We start from the raw sequence: 19,321 nt of genomic DNA, 5'->3' as shown, positions 1-19,321 counted from the left end.
CCAGGGATTCTGAGGTCTTGGACCATTTATACTATGGAGATAACAAAGCTTACTTTTAGGCAAGGTGCTAGGAAGACCCAAAGTCCCAAACCCTGATCTAAAAAGCCAGAGTACTCCTCGGTGCAAATCCTGGCTCCAAGGCCTGTGGTGTGACCTGGGGCAAGTTGCTTACCTTTTCACAATAAAATGTGAAATGCACATGGCAATCTATCTCATTGATGCAGGAGCACGCTCTCATTTTATCATCTCTAACAGGCTGCGCCTTAAAATCAGCACTGTGTCAGCATGTAACCAGCAGATGGCCTTTTTAGAAATCCATCAAGTAATGGCCTATCTAGCACTAATCATGTCTTAAGTTCGATGAAATAGGGACGTATGTACCTCAAAATGACGGTTGAGGCCTAGAACAGAACTTGACACAGAATACGCCCTCAGGTGTAGGTGCTGGGTGATCATGACTGACTTTGGCAGACTTTGAGCACAGAGACCTGGTGCCATGCTGGGCAGCAAGTCAGTGTCATGTCAGCAGGTGTGGACGGTGGTGGGCCCAAAAGGGTCTGTCAACTCATGACCAAGATGGAGTGAGGCTCTCCCTGCTCTCCCACCATAATAGAAAGCTGCCTCCGACATCCAGCTCCCGGTCAGGAAGCCATCGTGTCCAGGCAGGTGGATGAAATGCAGCCGTGAACACAGTGGGCCACAGCATCTTTCAGGGAGGGTCAGCAGTGGCTGCAGTTCTGCTGATGTCCCACTCAGCCCTCGGCGTCACCCAAGTCTATGCTGAGCTGTGCAACCCACATGCTTCGATTTCCAGAAACGTTCTTAGATCCTGAACCAGAATGTGTGTGTGTGTGTGTGTGTGTGTGTGTATGTGTGGCGGTGGAGGGGGCATTTCACCTCAAAAATTACAGCAGAGTCAATGTCCTTGTTTCAATTTTTCCAGTGTTTAATTTGTTAACAATAGCTACCAAAGTAATCAGGCAGGAAACAATGTTTCTTTAAATGGCTTTCCTGTGAGTGTTCCCTTTACAAAGAAATTCCTAAAACCAGGAAGTAATTGAATTTGGAAGCAGCAAGCAAACTTCGGGGAAGATGGGGGCAGGAGTACCCGTGAGGCCTAGATGGCAGCCACTGCCTTGCTCTGGAGGGTGGCAGGGCCTGCACCCTGCAGATTAGGGTCTATTCTGACTCAGCAAACTAGGCACGAGCGCCTGTAAAAACAAACCGGATTGGGCACTACCAGAATTCTCAAACACTCAGAGCGTTGGGTGTGCATCCTCCCACAGGGAAGCTCAGGCGCACGAGCTTGTCAAATGGCTGGTCTCAGGTTACACAACCAGCACCGCCTCCGCCGCCACCGCCCCCCAACCGCACTGGTCGGAGGCTTCTCCGCTGCCTCGGCCGCGCGGGTGGGGGGCGGAACCTAGGCCGGAGGGGCGGAAGCGGGGCGAGGGCGGAGCCAGGTTGGGGTGGGCGGGGCAAGCGGTCACGTGTGTACACAGGGCCCGGGCGGCGTGCGCACCGTGAGCCCTTGCAGCCTTTTCCAGCCGGAGCTGCCCGTCCGGCGCGACTGTGCGCGGGCCTCTGCCCAGCGAGCCGGTGAGTGGGGCCGGGGAGCCTGGATCGGGTCTGTAGGGTAAATCCCGTCTCTGCCTGGGGAGGGAGCCGCCGAACTGCTGTGCCTCCCACGGCGGGTGCGCGCTTGCTGGAACTCGGGTCCTCTGGCCGCTGCCCACTGCTGGGCGCCGTGCCCTTACAGGGAGGGGACCGTTGTCCCCAGGCCGCCCTCTGAGCTGAGCCTTGGGGGCGGGCGTTCGGTCATTAACCTGGGGATGACAGCTGAGTCGGCTGCCCGCGTAGGCGGCTCGGCGCAGCCCCTGGCTCTGCCCGTGTCCTACAGGGCATACTGCGCCGGCTCTGCTGGGCCACTGTGGTGACTGCTTTTGGCCCCATCTATAAGCGTTTTAAAGTGAGGTTTGGAACTGTGTCTGCATGGAGATGTCGGATTTGCTGTCATTTGTTTTGGACAGTTGGCAGGGCATGGGACAGCTCTTCACTGGAAGGCAGTGCTCTCCAGCCGCCAAAACACCACTCTACCAGCAGCAGGCAACCCATTATTAAGTTAATATTACAAACCTGGCAAGTCAGTTCTCTAGGCATAAGACTGCGTGTCTTGATGTGACTGGTCACCATGGCTTATCTCTGCAGGCATGCTATATGGTGGACCTGAGGATAATTCTATATTCGTCATCCAGAGCAGTGGCTGTCACCTTTGATCTCTTCCCTGCTCATGAAGAGGTACTTATTTGGGTCCTCCACTGCACTTTAAATAGCCAGCTCCTGTCCACATGGAACAGCAAGACATCTTTTATCTTTTGTTATCTGCAGCATCTAGCAGAGGCCAGCATTCAATAAGAAAGGGGCAAGAGGCTTGCTTTAAAGGCCTCTGCAAATTTGTATTAGTAAAACAGTTCTGACCATGTTCCAAGGCTCCTCATGCATAATGGTGATGAGGTATTTTCTCATCCTAACTGGGGCACTGTTGAGAGTGAACAGAGGCACTATTAATAATTAGACCAAATGCACACTCACAGTACCCATGAACTGCTGTGCAGCTCCTTAAAGAACTACCGTTAAGGCCCGACTCCCTAGCCAGAACCCCTGGGATCTTCCTTAAGTGACTTAAAAACATAGTTGATATATATATATATATATATATATATATTTTTTTTTTTTTTTTTTTTTTTTTTGAGATGGAGTCTTGCTCTGTCGCCAAGCTGGAGTGCAATGGTGTAATCTTGGCTCACTGCAACCTCTGCCTCCCGGGTTCAAGCAATTCTCCTGCCTCAGCTTCCCAAGTAGCTGGGACTACAGGCATGTGCCACCACGCCCAGCTAATTTTTGTATTTTTTAGTAGATGCAGGGTTTCACCATGTTGGCCAGGATGGTCTCGATCTCTTGACCTTGTGATCGCCTGCCTCGGCCTCCCAAACTGCTGGGATACAGGCGTGATCCACCGCGCCCAGCCCATAGTTGTTATTTATTGAATACTACTGTGCCTTCTCATGGAGAAGAGGTTGGGGCCAGAGCAGTGGTGCTCACTGCCCAACGCCACACACATCCGTGCTGACGTCCACATGTTACCCTGCCTCTCTAGTATGCACGGATATAACCCGAGAATGGAGGACAGAGGAACGCAGATGTAGGGCAGAATGTAAATGTGAAGGTTGACTTGGAGTCCCTCCAACTCACAAGCCCCTAGTAGGCTGATGAAGAGAGAAGGGTGAAGGGCACGCACCTCATGTGGGTCTTAGGTTAGGGTGTAAAGGCTGATTAGATATATGATACAATGAATAAATGGCATTGTGCAAAGATGGCTGGGGAAGTATGCTTGTGTAATTGACAGTTGGAAGAGGGTCATGCTGCCCACTGGGGCAAGGAGAAGGAGCTCCCTTGGGAGCTGTAGCTCTCTCACAGCCCCTACGATGTCATTTAGAATCCTGAAAAAATAACTGCCACCTGGCCTTTAATGACCCAAAGGCCTTGCCTTTGTGGAAGGGAGTGACCACCAGAGAACCCAGCTGACCATGTCATGCACATGACAATCCCATGGTGCTGTTTTCTTTTCTTTTTTTTTTTTGAGACGCAATCTTGCTCTGCTGCCCAGGCTGGAGTGCAGCAGCATGATCCTGGCTCACTGCAACCTCTGCCTCAGCCTCCTGAGTAGCTGGGACTACAGGCATGTGCCACCACGCCCAGCTAATTTTTGTATTTTTAGTAGAGATGGGGTTTCACCATATTGGCCAGGCTGGTCTCGAACTCCTGACCTTGTGATCCACCCGCCTCAGGTCCCAAAGTGCTAGGATTACAGGCGTGAGCCACCACACATGGTGCTGTTTTCTTTCTTTCTGTTTTTTTTTTTTGAGACAGTCTTGCTCTGTCACCAGATGCCAGGCTGGAGTGCAGTGGTGTCATCTCGGCTCATTGCAACCTCCACCTCCCGGGTTCAAGTGATTCTCCTGCCTCAGCCTCCCGGGTAGCTGGGACTACAGGCACATGCCACCACACCCAGCTAATTTTTTTTTTTTTTTTTTTTTTTTGTATTTTTACTAGAGATGGGGTTTCACCATGTTGGCCAAGATGGTCTTGATCTCTTGACCTCGTGATCTGCCCACCTCAGCCTCCCAAAGTGCTGGGATAATAGTCTTGAGGCACCGTGCCCAGCCGGCCGGTGCTGTTTTCTTTAAACAGTGTTTCCCAGTCATTCCCTCCTGCCTGCTGGCTCCTTGGCTCTCCAGGGCTCTCACTAACCCACCTGCCTAATTGGGCAGCTTGCATCTCTCTAGGGGTCTGTCTCAAAGGCTAAGGGCTACAAGACACCATCCAGGTAGCAAAGAGGAGAGGGGACCCAGTCTGGAGGGTAGAACAGCAACTTTTCTCTCTAATTTGAGATACCAAAATGAGATGCGGCCCAGGAACAGAAGTCAGTCTCTTAGGAGCGGGCTATCCACCCAGGAGCTTCCGTGTGCAAACAAAACACCCTGAGAGAAGCAGAGGGACAGGGTGGAGTGGGGCAGGTGTCCCATGCACCCCCAGAGGCCCACACCCGGGTCCCTTCCTGCACAGGACAAGGAGTTTCCCATTTTAACTGGAGCCAGAGTGAGCCTTGCAGGCCACTGCTGCTCCAGAGCTAGTGTGATGAGTAGAAAGAACCAGGAAAGAAGCAAGGTGGTGATAAGATCTGTGGCTCTGAGCACTTCCCAGCAGGTAAGGTCTCGCCTAGGAAACAGGGCTTGGTTGGGGAGCCCAGAGTCTGCAGTGGAGACACTCTGTTCTTGGCCAGGTCCTTAAATTTCTGCGGAAGTGTTTTTTGTTTGTTTCTGTTTTTCCCTGGTCTGGTGTATCTGAAAAGGGAATTAGCCTCAAACCAAGTTAGTCAGTGAACAAATACCCCAAGTAAACAAAAGAATGCTGTTCCACCTTCCTCCAGGGAACTGGAACCCAGAGCTGCGGGCACAGGAGTCCAGCCTGCTCACTGGCCCAGCGGGTTGCTTGGTCTCAGAGCCCCAGAGCCGTCCAGTAGCCACAAATATGCTCACTGTTATCCATGGAGAAAGAGAGGCATTCTCTGTTTATCATCTAAGCCGGGTCACCTGATTCACTCTCACTACTCTGCAGTTTGGAACTGTAAAAAGCAAAAGGCTACAAAAATCAACACCACCCATCTACATAATGAACTATTTCTTATCATAGCCCAGGAAGGCATAGATAGGAATCAGTGTGCGTAAGCTCTCCACATTGAAACCCTATGAAAACAGCAGCCTTTCCTAAGCGTCTGGCTCCTAGGAGCTGGATGTTAATTGTTGCTGAAGCCTGGGTTCATTACTACAAAAGGAAATAAACATTCCAGAGTCATTTTGAAAGCACTCTGATTGTTCCAGAATATTCACCCAAATTTGAGCGTCTCATGGTGCATGGCAGGCCTACTTCAAATAGAAATGACTGGCCAGGGGGCCCCTTGGCCAGGAGCTGAGCCCCGGCCAGGAAAGGACTTTCCACTCTTTGCCTGCCATCCTTCCGAGGATGCGATGCCGGGGCCTCGCAATTCTATTTCCACTAAAATCCAAGTTTCTAAAGCTTCGACAACTGTCCTGGGACCGTAAGAAGCGCTGAGTCCCCACCCTGGCTGCTTATCCTTTCTACTCAGTGGGGAAAGTGGATCATTCACCTTGGTGGGTCCCTCGCCTCGGGGGAAAAGCCTCTTACGTCACTGAATACATCTTCTTCTGCGGCTCTCATCCAATAGCCCAGCTGCTGCATCGCAGATAAAAGCTTCCCCTGCCTTCAGAGAGCTCCGAGTAGGTGGGAAAGAGATGGCTATGCGGACAGTCTTAACGCAGCATGACTGGCTGAGGGGTGTGGAGACTGGTCAGGGTGGGTTCCCAAGGGTATTTATGCCCAAAATAACATGTCCAGGACAAGTTAGTGTTTGCTGAGAGAACGAGGGGAAGCAAGAAAGGGTGTTCTAGGTAAGGGATCAACACATGCCAAATACAGTGTGGAAAGGCAGCTGGAAGCTGCAGGCATGAGACCTGCAGCCCCACCTCTGACAGGGCCCTGAGCAACAGAGGACAGAACTTCCTGACTAAGAGAGACAGGAAAATAAAATGCCATGGTGTTAGTGAAACAAATTCAGTCACCGTGGTGCAGAGGAGGCCACCACTGGCTTCTGTTTCTGCCAGCTCTGTTTAGCGCAAGAGCTATTGCATGCTCTCTCACACACATGTACAGGACAGTGACGGAGGTGGTCACTGTCCCCATACCCAGTCCCTGTCTGTCTCCAGGCCTGCTGCTTCTGAACCTCACAGGGAAGCCCATTTCTATTGGGAAACCCTATCAGTTAGCTGTTGGTTTCAGCAAAGTTCACCTCACTCTTCACGGACTTGATTCATGATTAACAGCTGCTTAATTGCACTTTGGGCCCTTTTTAAATAAGACATAGGAAGAAAGATGCCAACACTGCATGTGAAATACTCCTGATAGCTAGCCTGATGGGCTCCCGTCACCCATCCACAGCCGCACCTGGGCTCAAGACATTTTCATGGTTATGAACCGAAAAGAACCAAGACCCCTGAAGCAGGGTCTCCTTGCCAATCCATATTTCTTTGAAAACGGTGAATATAGACCAGGGAAGCGAATGTTTCTACTCCAGTTTAGTACTAGTGAAACATCGGGAAATTCACTGTGTTGGTACCAAAGCCCGAACCCAGAACATAAAGACCGTAAAACCCTGTAAAGCCAGCAGTACACTGCAGCCTGACTGCGGTATGCTGCCTGGGCCTCCCCAGTCTGACCATGTACTCCCTGGGCCTCTGTGGTCTGACTGTGCATTCCCTGGGCCTCCAGAGTCTGACTGTAAGCTCCCCGGGCCTACGCGGTCTGACTGTGCACTTCCCGGGCCTCTGTGGTCTGACTGTGCGTTCCCCGGGCCTCCACAGTCTGACTGTAAACTCCCTGGGCCTCCGCCGTCTGACTGTGCATTCTCTTGAGCCTCCATGGTCTGACTGTAAGCTCCAGGGTGAGTGCCACCCATAGGGTGTGTCCTGAGGGCTGCCTCCTCCACATTCACTGGCAGTGTGGGGTGTGACGGGGCCCATATTGTTGTCACCTTGCCCTATCCCATGGTTCCCCTGCAACACGTGTCCGTTCACAAAGATTCTGAGCAAAAGGTCACAGAACGGCTTCCTCTGCCCTTCATATTTGGGAGGAGGCTACAGATCTGCGGGCATCATCATCCCAGGCCAGGGCTGGTGATGGGGAGCACGCCGGCACCCTCCTGTGCTTCACATGTGTTGGTTCATTTAACCCTCTTGTCTCATGAGGATTTCCTAAGCCTGGGGAAACCAAGGCATAGAGCAAGGAAGTCACCTGCCTGCAAAGGCACCCGCATGCAAGCCAGGACTGGAAAAGCTCAGCCTGGAGTGCAAACGTTGGCTGCCCACTCCAGAGCCCAGGACCCTGACCATTTCCTTCCCAGGAGGAAGGAGGGCAGGGGGGTTTCTTAATAGTGTTTTATGCCAGCTCATACTGCCATCTGCCACTAGCCCAGACCCCTGCAGATGGCAGGACGTGGACCTTCCTAAAAGCAGGCTTATTACAAAGCCCCGTCAAACACTCCCTTGTGTCAGGTAGGAGGACTTAGGCCAGCGGTCAAGGCAGTGTCTAGAATCAGTGCTGCTTTCTCAATGTAGGAAAACTGATTTAGGACTTTTTGGTCTAATTTTGGGCCCCACTGTACTGAGTTCTATGACAAAGAAGCCACCAAGGTCTCCGTGCGATAAGCCCTTGGCAGGGACAGCTGAAACTATACACTTGGGCCCTCCCGATTCCCTCCCACCAGCCAGGCCCGGCAGTAGCCACCAGCCACCCCGACAGTTAAGGAGAGCTGCCCCACACTGCAACTCCCAAAGCTCAGGACATGCAGGGCCTCCCCAGTCTCTGTGGCCAGCCAGGCCTCAGCAAGACTCTCCCGGTGGGCCCCACTCTGAACCACAAGCACAGAATCTTCTGCAGTGAGGGACCTGCTGTCAGCACAGGGCTGCAGGCTTGGGCCATGCAAGGGCACAAGCACAGGAATTGCTGGCCAACCTGTCCTTCCCCAGCCTACCTGCGCCCCCACCGGTGGGCAGGTACTCCTCAGGCACAGTGGCTCAGGGTCACAGGCCATCCGTCAGGGGCTCTCCAGGTAGCTGGACACATTCAGGGGCTGTGGTTTAGATCAGTGACAGAATAGATCCCCAGGGCATTTGCTCAGGCTCAGAGCAGGGCAGGGAGCCATCCACCTGCATCAGGCGTATCCGTGGACTTCCAAGTCAACAAGAACAGGTGCCCAGACAGGCTGCCCAAGCCAACCAGGAATCCTGTCCCATCAGTCCCTGTGGCCTTGGAGTCCGACATTCTTTGGTTTTCTTTTCTCAAGCTGCCCCAGCTTCTCCAAGCCCTGAGCCTGGGGCACCTTTTCTGAGCTGATGCCCTGCAAGCAGTATCCCTGCTCTCCAGTGCAGGTGGACAGACACAAGACAGCCTGCAAGGAAGCGTGCCAGCCCAGCAGCCTCCCTGGGCTTGGAAAGCCGCAGCCCAGGACACATCTTCCTGGGACATCACAGTCGGAGCCCAGCATGGGGTCTTGGAAAAAAAGACCCCAACTTCTATCCTCAAGAGCACGCATTAGGAATGAGCTCACTCTAGCTTGGGTGACTAAGAGAGAGCCTGGCTCAAAAAAACAAAAAACAACAAACAAACAAAAACTAAAGAACAACAACAAAAAAGCAGAAGGAGGGGATAGATGAATTGCATTTGTGTCATTAATGAATTCTCTTATAGGGAAAATAAAATGATTGAAACTGGGCCATATTGGACAGCCAAGGCCCAGGCAGGGCCAGCTCCTTCCACCTTCCCAGCCCCTCCCCTCCTGGCCTGAGATGTGTCCCTGTCCCTAAGAGGCCCTGAGGGCTGCTCCAGGCCGAGTGCATGAGGAGCCTCTGAGCAGGAGCCTGAATCAAGGCGTGCCCTCTTGAGAGGCGAGGCTGACCCCAGCATCCAGCTTGGCTGCGGACACTTGCTTGGGAAGGGCCTGGTTCTGGGTGCCTGCCTGGGAGAGGGCCTTGGGGCTGTTCATGCTGGCACTGATGTGGGCCTGGGGCAGGACCTGCATATGGGTGCCAGGTCCTGAGGAGTTGTGGGGGAGGGTTTCGGGAGGAGAGGCTGGTGGTGGTAAGAATGGGAGGCAGGTGGTCGAACCAGCAGTGTGGCTTTGGAGGTGCTGGAGGAGCAGGGCCTGGAGAAGCGGGTGGGGAGCCAGGAAGGAGCAGCTGCCAGGACAGGCTGGCCTGGGAGGGGGGCCAGGAGCTGGGGGAGAAGCTGGTGGTCTCTCACTGCAAGAGTGGGCTGGCCTGGAGGAGAGGCCCACGGGGTCCCTGTTGGCTGAGGGTGCAGTGGCAGTCCCCGGAAGCTGAGTATCAGCTCTGCCACCAGGCAGGCAGTGCTCAGAAAGAAACAGATGACGGGAGGGCATGTGCCAGCCAGCTCTGCACCTTGAACCTGGCTTTGGAGGGACCCACAGCACAGGGGTGGGGGGCAGGTGGCCATTCTCTGTTGTCTCTCCTGCCTCCTGAGGAGGGAGCCTCTGGAATCTTCCATCACTGCAATAAACTCAGGCTTTCACGTAGGCCCACTTCTGACAAGGCACATCTGGGCTTTCTACCCCAGCCTCTAAGTCTCCCACCACCTGGCTCCCAGTTCCTCTTTCCCATGGAGGAAGTCAGCAGAGCGTGTGGCTGACGGGAAAGACAGCACAGCGGGGCCTGCCCAGCGGGGGGAGAAGCCAGGCCATTGTTCTTCAGTTCCAGGATGCCCTGCTTCCCCAAACAGTCTGGCAGTGGGAACAGGAAGTCTCTGGGCACAGAGGCAAGCGGGGAGTATAGAAGCAAACGGGGTGCACAGAGGCAAGCAGGGGACCATGAACAGGCAAGGAGTGGGAGGCTCCACCTGCCCGGGCCAGGCCAGGCTCCCACAGAACCCCGCTGTGGCCAGGCAGGTGCGTGGGGCCAGGCCATCCCCCTCACTTGGATGCATGCAGGGTAGCGCCTAGAACCCTGGGCAGGACAGGACCCCTGCCAGAGTGCCCAGAACAGCTCAGTGACAGGGAGCTGGCCTGGCTGCAAGGGTTGGGCATGTGTCACGAGTCACCTGTGACCAGGAGAGGCGGGAACACTGGCTCACACGACTTGCTGGGTCCTGGCATGCTGTGGTTCTGGGGGCCCTGCTGCTCCCAGCCTTCAAAACCTGCACCTCATGCTCACTCCTCTAGGAGCCATGGCTAGGAACCCACAGGCAAGAGACTCAAACCGGCTCCCACAGGCACTCCAAGGGACCCCTGTTCCTGCCTGGCCAGAGAGGAGGCAGGCCACAGAGCCACATTCCCCAGGCGCCCCGCCAGAGACAAGGCGGGCTACAGAGACTCATCCACCCAGTGTGGCCAAGGAGAGAGTTTCCTCAGACTCTTCCTTCTATGCCTCTCAGCCCAGCTCCTGACATAGGCAGGAGCCTGCCTCCTTGGGTCTAGGAACGCCCACCCCCAGCTGGCTTCCCTCTGAAGATCTCTAGGTAATGCCTGGTAAAAAAGAGGGCCCTGGGGAGAATGGCGGGGCAAACACGCAAAGCGTGTCACCTTCCAACCGACGGAAAGGGAAGGAAAACAGGTGCTGCTCAGCTCATAACCTTCCTTGGAAACAGAAATTATCTTTGTGGTTGATACCTAGTGAACTGCACAGAGAACAACCTGCAGCTTTGAAGTGTATAAATCCTTCAGTATCCATCAGCTGCCAGTAAATAAAAATGCACGCAAGAGAGCTTTCCACCTGACCCCACCCGAGAGCCCAGCTGGCGTTTCCAGGTCCCGGCTGGGGTGAGAGTACGCAGTGGAGAGCGGCTCAGATGGCAAACGGGACGCACGTGAGTGCATGGAGGAAATGCCAGCAGCTCCCGCTCCACGTGACACCCTCCCAAGAATCAAGCCATTCTCAGCCCGGCAGAGGCTGGACGCTGGCCGTCTCCCTCCGGCTCGGCTGACAGTGGGGCAGGCATTAGCAGTCCAGGCAGCTTCTCTGACTCCCCAAGAGGAGGGGGCGTGGCAGGCCACAGGCTGGCCCGAGTGGTTCCACCTGCAGGAGAGCTCTGTAGAGGCATCCCTTGCAGGAGGCTCATGCATGGGGCCGGCTCAACTTCTCTCCAGCCGTGCCATATCCCATCTATGCACAGACATGCCGGATGCACGCGCTCCCATCTCTGCTTCCGATTTGAGCCTGCCCCCCACCTCCGCTGTACCCCTGAGAACCTCTGCGTTCTGTGGGCTGAGTGAGTGCAGCCCGGCCTTTGCTCTACAGTAGACCCTTCGTTGATTTTCTCAGGGGAAGAAAAGGGCTTGTAACCAATGTCTCCGGCACACAGCACCAGGGCAGCTGCCTGCACCTGGACAAGTCTAGGCCTGACCTTCCCCTGGGCGCTTGGTGGGACAGCCTGCAGAGATGCAGACAGGGGCCTGCAGGGAGAGGCCACGGCCCCCAGGAGCCGGGCTGTCAGAATGGTGGGGCCAGAGGCCAGCTATGCTCAGTTCAGCCCCTGGTTTCTGGAACCTGGCAGTAAACAGCAGGAGGGAGGGGCGGTGGTGCCTGCCAAGGGAGGCAGAGGCCTTGTGGGGTACTCAGAGGAAAACAAGTGCTCGCATCCTGGGGCCCTGGCTTGCACGCATGCGCAGGAGGCCAGGCGCACTGCTGATAAGAGCCACGGGTTTGCCAAGAAGCGCAGTGGTGCAAGTCCTCACCATGGTGGCCGCCTCTATCCCACCATGCTGCTAGCCAACAGTGGCCAGGACCCACAGTGCCAAGAAGTGTGGGCCACCAAGTAAAGGTGAGAGCCTGAGAGAGGATACGGGGGGCTCTGTGCAGCACCACCAGCCAGCATCTGTAAGTGGGGAGTGAAGGGATACCCAGACGGAGCACACTGAAGGGTCCCAGCCCTTGGCAAGCTCTGCAGGGTGAAGGCAGCCAGATGGGCTGCAGCCTCCTGTTGGTGGTTGGAGGTGGCACATGGCGAGAAGTCCCTCTTGCTTGGACCTTGGACAGTTCCTGGGTCCCTGGGTGCCCTGTGAAGCCAGGCCAGGACACTGACACCCAGCTCAGTGGCTGGTGTTTACTGGGGACTCAAGTGGCATCTGGGGGGTGACGTTCCCAAACTGGGCTCCCACTCAGCCCTGTGACAGCTAAAGCCATGCAGCCTCGAAGGCAGGAGCAGGGTGAGGGGGACCACACATCCCCAACACCCCTGTCCTCTGGACCCTGGTACAGCAGGAGGGGAGAAGGCTGCAGAGGCCTGGACGCCCCCCGGCTGCTGTGCTGGGAGCAGGTGCATCCTGTCTGGAGCTTGTGCTGGCCTGGCAAGTTGAGCCCAGGTGGTTCTGGTCAAGATGTGTTAGTGAGGGGCTGGGGCCGGGGGTTCAGGACCCGGGAGTGCTTGGCGGCACTGTGGCTGGGCACACCCAGCAGTGACCTTGCTCTGCATGCCTGTTACCACCTGACCCTCACTATGGGCTGCTGGGCAGCATTTGTCAGGATTGCACAATGACCCACAACTCCTGTCCTGCCCACCTGCATCTGGATGGGAATTCCCACATCATCTACCCGCCCATCTGCCGGCTGCCTACATGCCTGGCCCTGAGGCTGCATCACCTGCTGCAGGGCGCACACTGCTGCTGGCACTGGGGGCCTCAGGCCCTAGCCCCTCTGTGCTCTTCTCCTCCCAAGCTTCCTGTTCCTGTCCTGCTGTGGTCCTGTGGGTCTTGTGGTGGCAGGAGTCGGATGGCGGGTGAGGACCCACTCTCGTAGCCGAAGCTCCTAAATGCAGCCTCGGTGCCACTCCTATCTCTGGGCATACAACGCCACTGTCTGCCCATCTGCCTGAGATACTTTCTACTCCACTCTGAGAGCAGGAAGTCAGCCAGGGCCAAACTATGTGCTGGACATCAGGTTTCCTGAGACAGTTATAGGTCCCTGAGGAATACCCATGCTTTGGAGGGTAGGGAATTCTTTCTCTATGATGGCTCCACCCGCCAGGTTCTCATTCAGTGACGTCAAGACCAGCTGGGTCACCGAGCCTTCTGTGGGCTTTGACCCACAGGCCACCCTCCCTGGAACCCAGGCTCTGTGAGGACTCCAAGGTACCAGGTCCTGGGCTACTGGAAGGGAAGGAGGCCCAGGGTTGACCATCCACACTGCCTGTCCCTCATGGCGCTTGGCAGGATCTGAACACCCACAGGCACCTGATAAACTTCGGGAATCACCACACAGGGCCTGTCCAACAAAGTCAGGACAACCATCCTGGCCTCATAGCAGCCCACGGGAAGTGGGCTCTGAGCCTGTGGGCTGTGCCAGGCTCCCTCTCTGGTCCCCACCCCCAGGAATTGAAGTGAGTGCAGCCATAGAACCCCTGGTCAGGACCTGAGGTGGCCATTTTTCAGTGGTCACCTTCATTTTCACAGAAATGTACTCGAGGCAGCCTTGCTGTAGTCTCCAGGGTTCCTGTGCCAGGAGAAGGTGCCCCTGCACCTGTAGTAATTATGGGCCAGGGTCCTGGGAGGGGACGTGTGCTGACCTCCTGTTCCTTCTTTCTGCAGGGTTGTGGAGCCCTGCTGGCTGCCATGTGGGGCTGCAGCTGGCTCAATGGCACAGGACTGGTGGAGGAGCTGCCTGCCTGCCAGGACCTGCAGCTGGTGCTGCTGGTGCTGTCACTGCTGGGCTTGCTGGTGGGTGTGCCGGTGGGCCTGTGCTATAATGCCCTGCTGGTGCTGGCCAACCTACACAGCAAGGCCAGCATGACCATGCCAGATGTGTACTTCATCAACATGGCGGTGGCGGGGCTGGTGCTCAGCACCCTGGCCCCTGTGCACCTGCTGAGCCCCCTGAGCTCCCGGCGAGTGTGCCGGGACTCCCAGTGGCCACTGTGGAGTGTGGGCAGCGAGGTCCATGTGGCGCTCCAGATCCCCTTCAATGTGTCCTCACTGGTGGCCATGTACTCCACCGCCCTTCTGAGCCTCGACCACTACATTGAGCGCGTGCTGCCACGGACCTACATGGCCAGTGTGTACAACACAAGGCATGTGTGCGGCTTTGTGTGGGGCGGGGCGCTGCTGACCAGCTTCTCCTCGCTGCTATTCTACATCTGCAGCCACGTGTCCGCCCGTGCACTGGAGTGCGCCAAGATGCAGAACACTGAGGCTGCTGACGCCATGCTGGTGTTCATCGGCTATGCGGTGCCGGCGCTGGCTGCCCTCTACGCGCTGGTGCTGCTCTCCCGTGTCCACAGGGAGGACACACCCCTGGACCGGGACGAGGGCCGGCTGGAGCCCTCGGCACACAGGCTGCTGGTGGCCACCGTATGCACGCAGTTTGGGCTCTGGACACCGCACTACCTGACCCTGCTGGGGTGCACGGTCTTTGTCTCACTAGGGAAGCCTATGGATGCCCACTACCTGGGGCTGGTGGACTTTGCAAAGGATGTGTCCAAACTCCTGGCCTTCTGCAGCAGCTTTGTGACGCCTCTTCTCTACCGCTACATGAACCAGAGCTTCCCTGTCAAGCTCCGGCGGCTGATGAAGAAGCTGCCTTGGGGGAACCGGCACTGCTCCCCGGACCATGCGGGGGTGCAGCAGGTGCTGGCCTAGGCGGCCCAGCCCTCCCACGTGGGGATGCAGCAGGTGCTGGCCTAGGCGGCCGGCCCTCCCACATGGGGGTGCAGCAGGTACTGACTTAGGCGGCCAAGCCCAGCCCTCCCATGCGGGGGTGCAACAGGTGGTGATGTAGGCGGCCCAGCCCTCCAAAATGGGGGTGCTGGCTTAGGTGGCCTGGCCCTCCCACGCGGGAATGCAGCAGGCAGTGACGTAGGCCCAGCCCTCCCACGTGGGGTGCAACAGGTGATGATGTAGGCAGCCCGGCCCTCCCACACGGGGGTACAGCAGGTGCTAGTGCAGGTGGCCTGGCCCTCCCACGCGGGAATGCAGCAGGCAGTGATGTAGGCCCAGCCCTCCCACGTGGGAATGCAGCAGGTGGTGATGTAGGCCCAGCCTTCCCATGCAGGGGTGCAGCAGATGCTGATGTAGGCCCAGCCTTCCCGGGAGGAGGTGGCACTGGTGGACGCAGAGCACTTTGCTACCCTGGACAGCCCCTATGTCCTTCCCAGAAGATAAGCTGCTACAAGAGAAATATGAAGGGTGTTTTTCTTGAAATTTTATTTTTCCCACAAAGGCCACTCTTGGGCCAAGGCTGTGCTGTCCCTAGTGGCTGGCGCCTGGTGTGAGTCTCCCTGAGGCCTGTGCGTCTCCTGAACACACGGTGCAAGGTCCACGTCTGCAAAAGCCTCCTCGCCTTCAGCCCCACAGCATTCACTCTGTCAATGAAGTGATGAAAGCCTAAAGCCAGTATTTATACTCTGTGGTCAAAACACTTGGTTGCCCCTCATTTGTTTTATAAAAAGAGATGTTTTCTAGAAAAATGACAAGTATGAAAATCAAGGAAACCCCATGAAAGAATGCCAGCAGACCAGGGTGACTGGGCCCCACCAGTGGGCGACATGGTGCTGGCTGGGCCTGTCAGGTGTGTCGCGGTCACCACAGGATTCTGAGAATATTTTACAGAAGTGCCTGAGACTCGGAGACATGGCTGGTGTTAAACAGAGCCATCCAGTAGCAGTGACGTGCTCTCCCCAGCCACCACGTGTCCCTGACACCCTCTCCAGACCCCACAGATAACATCAGCTGAGGTTTTCTCAGTATGAATCTGTCCTTCTAAATCAACTTCCCAAAGTGTGCACAAAACTAAAGACTATCAATAAAAGAAAGAAAGGTGTTAGGATTTCTGCCTGAATACCAGAGCTGACGGGTCCCCTCACTGCTGGGGACACAGGGCTGGAGGCTGTGTGGCATGCAGTCCAGCGGGAGGGACAGGGAAGAACCTGAGGCCAGCTCTCAAGGCACCTGGGAGCAGCATCTGCATCTCCGCGGCCCTCGCATCCTCAGCTGGGGCCCAGACTGGCCTGTTTCACTTGGGTGCATGGGTCTGTAGTCAGGGGCCATTGTCCCTCCTCAACCTCACTCGAGACCTTCCACCCACTGGTGTTCTGTAAATCATCTACTTTAAAATGTGGCCATGAGAAAAGCCCCCATTCCTCCACACCATCTGTTCGCCTCTACACGATTTTCTAGGCCCACAATCCTCTATCCCCAATTCTAAAACCCCAGAAAGTTCTGAAAACAGGAAGATGTTCCCCAAAGTCTGCAGCAAATTAATGCAGCAGCAATCCCTGACCTGAAGAGATGTGAGGGCTGCATGTCCATGCGGACCCCACCCTTCTGGAGAAAAGTCGGCGTGGCTGTGGGGGTGCTCCACGCTCCGGTGTTCTGTGGACACCCAGGGCACACTTCCTCCCCACAACCTGAGCCCGCTGGAATTCTGAGTATGCCCAGCCCCAGGGACAGCAGGCCAGGAGCTGCAGTTTGGCCCCATCGACGTGGGACGTCACGCTCTGGTCCCAGTCTCCTGGGACTTCAGCCATGAGGTCACTGGCATTATTTTTCATGTGCTGCGAGTGGGTCAGAGTTGGCCTGGTGAGGACGTGCGGCTGCAGGCAACTCCTGCTGGGACTGAGACTCGCAGGACAGACTCCTAAGCTGCAGGATCAGAAAAGAGTTTTCTGAGCTGCTTCTGTCAGTGTTTTCCTTCAGATGTGTCAGGATCACATGTGGACCTTTAAAGCCGCAGGCCTGACCTCCTTTCCACTCCCTCTGGAGCCGGAGCGGATGGAAGGGCCGCCATCTCTGATGGTCCCGGGCTTCCCATCTCCATGCCTGCGTGGAAACCCTGGCATCCAATGAGGAAACGGTCACAGCACCCACAGAACCCTGCCCGGCAGCTGGCGCTGAGTCACCCCAACCCTCCTCCCTGTGCAGCCTGGCTCTGCAGGGTGGGGTATCTGTGCGTAAACCAGGAGACCCCTTCCTGGCAGATACGCTCCAGCCCCCTTGGCTCCAGGCTAAGCTCCTGGGAGAGGGGCAGACCCCACAGCACAGGTGAGGGTGGTGCTGGGCTGCCTCTGCTGGGGAATTACCCCATCCAACCAGTCCTTCCCAAAGGCGGAAGGGGCCTAAAATCACTTCATTGCAATTTATCGGTGGCTCTGGGTGCAAAATGGCTCATTTCTGCGGGTCTGTTGGCGAGCCTGGCCTGCATTCATACCCCTGTTGGGCGGCTAAGTAGAGAGGCCCCAGGGACACCCCATAGCCTGGTCAGCTTTTCTTGGTGGGCCACACACAGGGCAGGCACAAGCCTCCAGTGCAGACCCCCGTCTGCTACCTGAGATCCTTTGCTACACATCATAGCCTCCCCTCACCCCTACCCAGCCAGTCCCCTCCTCATCCCCAGACCCCACAGCCTCTGCCGCCTGAGACCCTCCACTGCGCGCTGAGGCCTCCGTCCTCACCCCCAGACCCTACAGCCTCTGCCGCCTGAGACCCTCCACTGTGCGCTGAAGCCTCTGTCCTCACCCCCACACCCTGCAGCCTCTGACACCTGAGACCTTTCACTGTGCACTAAAGCCTCCATCCTCACCCCCAGACCCTGCAGCCTCTGCCACCTGAGACTCTCCACTGTGCACCGAAGCCTCCGTCCTCACCCCCAGACCTTGCAGCCTCTGACACCTGAGACCCTCCACTGTGCACTGAAGCCTCCGTCCTCACCCCCCAGACCCTGCAGCCTCTGCCGCCTGAGACCCTCCACTGTGCACTGAAGCCTCTGTCCGCATCCCCAGACCCTGCCAGCCTCTGTGGTTGCTTCCCAAGAGCTGTGTTGCTGATGTTTCCTGAGACATCTGCTTGCCTATATTCTGTGCTGCCGTCGTGTGGGAAGATTCAGCACCTCCTGTGCCTCCTGCCTACCGAGTGATTTCCAAGGCCTTCACCTCATTGCACACAGGACACAAGAACTGAAGCCACCTGGGGGAGAAAAAGGTGTTACTTGTAAAAAGTCACGTAGCTGTCTGCCCAACTCCCTAATTCTTCCCACACCTGTGAGATACCAGGACGAGACTTTTTCAGCGTTTGACGTCCCAGGGTCAGTAATGTTGCTACCAATACTTCTTGACTACTATAGTTCAACATAATTCATCTTATTTTTGTTTATCGACAAAAAAGCCTTGCCGTGCTTCATTACATAAGATTTCAGGAAAGGAGTTTAGTCATGAATTTGCTTCGTTAAAGGTGTGACAGTTGTTGCAGGAAGCTGGATCTATTGTGAGTTGTGGCAGAGAGATTAGGAAATCTACACACATCTTTTATACACAGCACATGACAGAAGAAAACCAGGAATAGACTGAGGGTTACGCTGCATGTTGAGGCCTCAAACCCAGGGAGATGTGGGCACCCTCTGACCGCTCAGCAGCTCAGTCCTCCCCCATGGCCACACCTGTTTGCCTGAAGATCTGTGAATATGAAAAGGAAGAAACTGTAGAAGACTATTAAATTATTTGATACTTATTAGTCAATTTCAAAATTCTTGCAATGTGCTTTTCTGCAGATGTATGACGTACATCAGAAAACCAACAGACGGGTAAGGTGGCTCACGTCTGTGGTCCCATCACTTTGGGAGGCTGAGGCGAGAGAATGGCTTGAGCCCAGGAGGTAGAGGTTGCAGTAAGCTGTGATTGTGTCATTGCACTCCAGCCTGGGCAATAGGGTGAGACCCCATCCCCCTACAAAATGAAAGAAAACAGCACAGAAAATACCATAAAACTGGTTATTTTCCCTCAAATTATATGTTTTAATACTTAAGATATTCCTCCATAGATTCTCTTTACAGAAATTCTGTCCAACCAATCACCCGGGAGTGGTTCCACTCCACACACACCTGGCAGGCGAACTGCATCTCCATGTGTCTCAAACAGTAGAGGAGGAAGTGCGTCAGCTGCGCATGAGAGGAGTCAGCCAGGTAGGCAGAAGAAAAAGGCCTAACCACGCAGAGGCATTCCTCCTCCCAGAATAAAAAGAATCAAATCACTATTGATTACACCCCTAAGGGCTTCTGTGGCCTTGAGGACAAAATGGAGTGTTGGGGTGCCCTGCGGCCTCCCGAGGCTTCCAGCAGAGATAAGAGCCCACAATCCTGCCTCCACCTGGCAACAAGGCCCGCCTGGCAACACCGTCAGTTTGGGAAGTGAAGAA

At 55.7% G+C, this 19,321-nt stretch overlaps 2 protein-coding genes and 1 long non-coding RNA gene across 13 annotated transcripts in view; 1 reads left to right on the top strand and 2 right to left on the bottom strand.

The window, feature by feature from the left end:
* Positions 1 to 19,321, bottom strand: part of CHLSN (cholesin) — a 124,415-nt gene that overhangs the window by 32,574 nt on the left and 72,520 nt on the right. The gene's annotated exons all lie outside the window — the stretch shown is intronic.
* On the top strand, positions 1,539 to 15,962 carry GPR146 (G protein-coupled receptor 146). Of its 3 annotated transcripts, XM_054251387.2 has the most exons (3): positions 1,539 to 1,599; positions 2,209 to 2,298; positions 13,730 to 15,962. In XM_054251387.2, the coding sequence occupies exons 2-3, from the start codon at positions 2,218 to 2,220 to the stop codon at positions 14,774 to 14,776; spliced, it is 1,128 nt and encodes a 375-aa protein (XP_054107362.1). In that variant the 5' UTR covers positions 1,539 to 1,599; positions 2,209 to 2,217; the 3' UTR covers positions 14,777 to 15,962. The 3 variants fall into 3 exon arrangements, with proteins under 3 accessions (XP_054107362.1, XP_035145812.1, XP_078220339.1); XM_035289921.3 differs by lacking the exon at positions 2,209 to 2,298; XM_078364213.1 differs by lacking the exons at positions 1,539 to 1,599; positions 2,209 to 2,298 and adding an exon at positions 11,864 to 11,967.
* On the bottom strand, positions 15,319 to 18,176 carry LOC144581238 (uncharacterized). Its single transcript, XR_013531818.1, has 2 exons — positions 18,041 to 18,176; positions 15,319 to 15,498 (listed from the first exon to the last, which is right to left on the bottom strand). It is a non-coding gene; the product is annotated as an uncharacterized LOC144581238 (long non-coding RNA).

The sequence above is a fragment of the Callithrix jacchus genome, chromosome 2 (genome assembly GCF_049354715.1).
Source record: "Callithrix jacchus isolate 240 chromosome 2, calJac240_pri, whole genome shotgun sequence".
NCBI classification, from domain to species: Eukaryota; Metazoa; Chordata; class Mammalia; order Primates; family Cebidae; genus Callithrix; species Callithrix jacchus.
Note: the sequence above shows the minus strand (reverse complement) of the source record. Positions and strands in the feature narration are given on the sequence as shown.

What these genes read in the sequence shown, in the direction of transcription:
- GPR146 (XM_054251387.2), top strand. Translation starts at nt 2,218, where the DNA reads ATGGTGGACCTGAGGATAATTCTATATTCGTCATCCAGAGCAGTGGCT. An exon ending in TCTTCCCTGCTCATGAAGAG is followed by an intron (nt 2,299 to 13,729) that starts GTACTTATTTGG and finishes TTCTTTCTGCAG; the next exon opens with GGTTGTGGAGCCCTGCTGGC.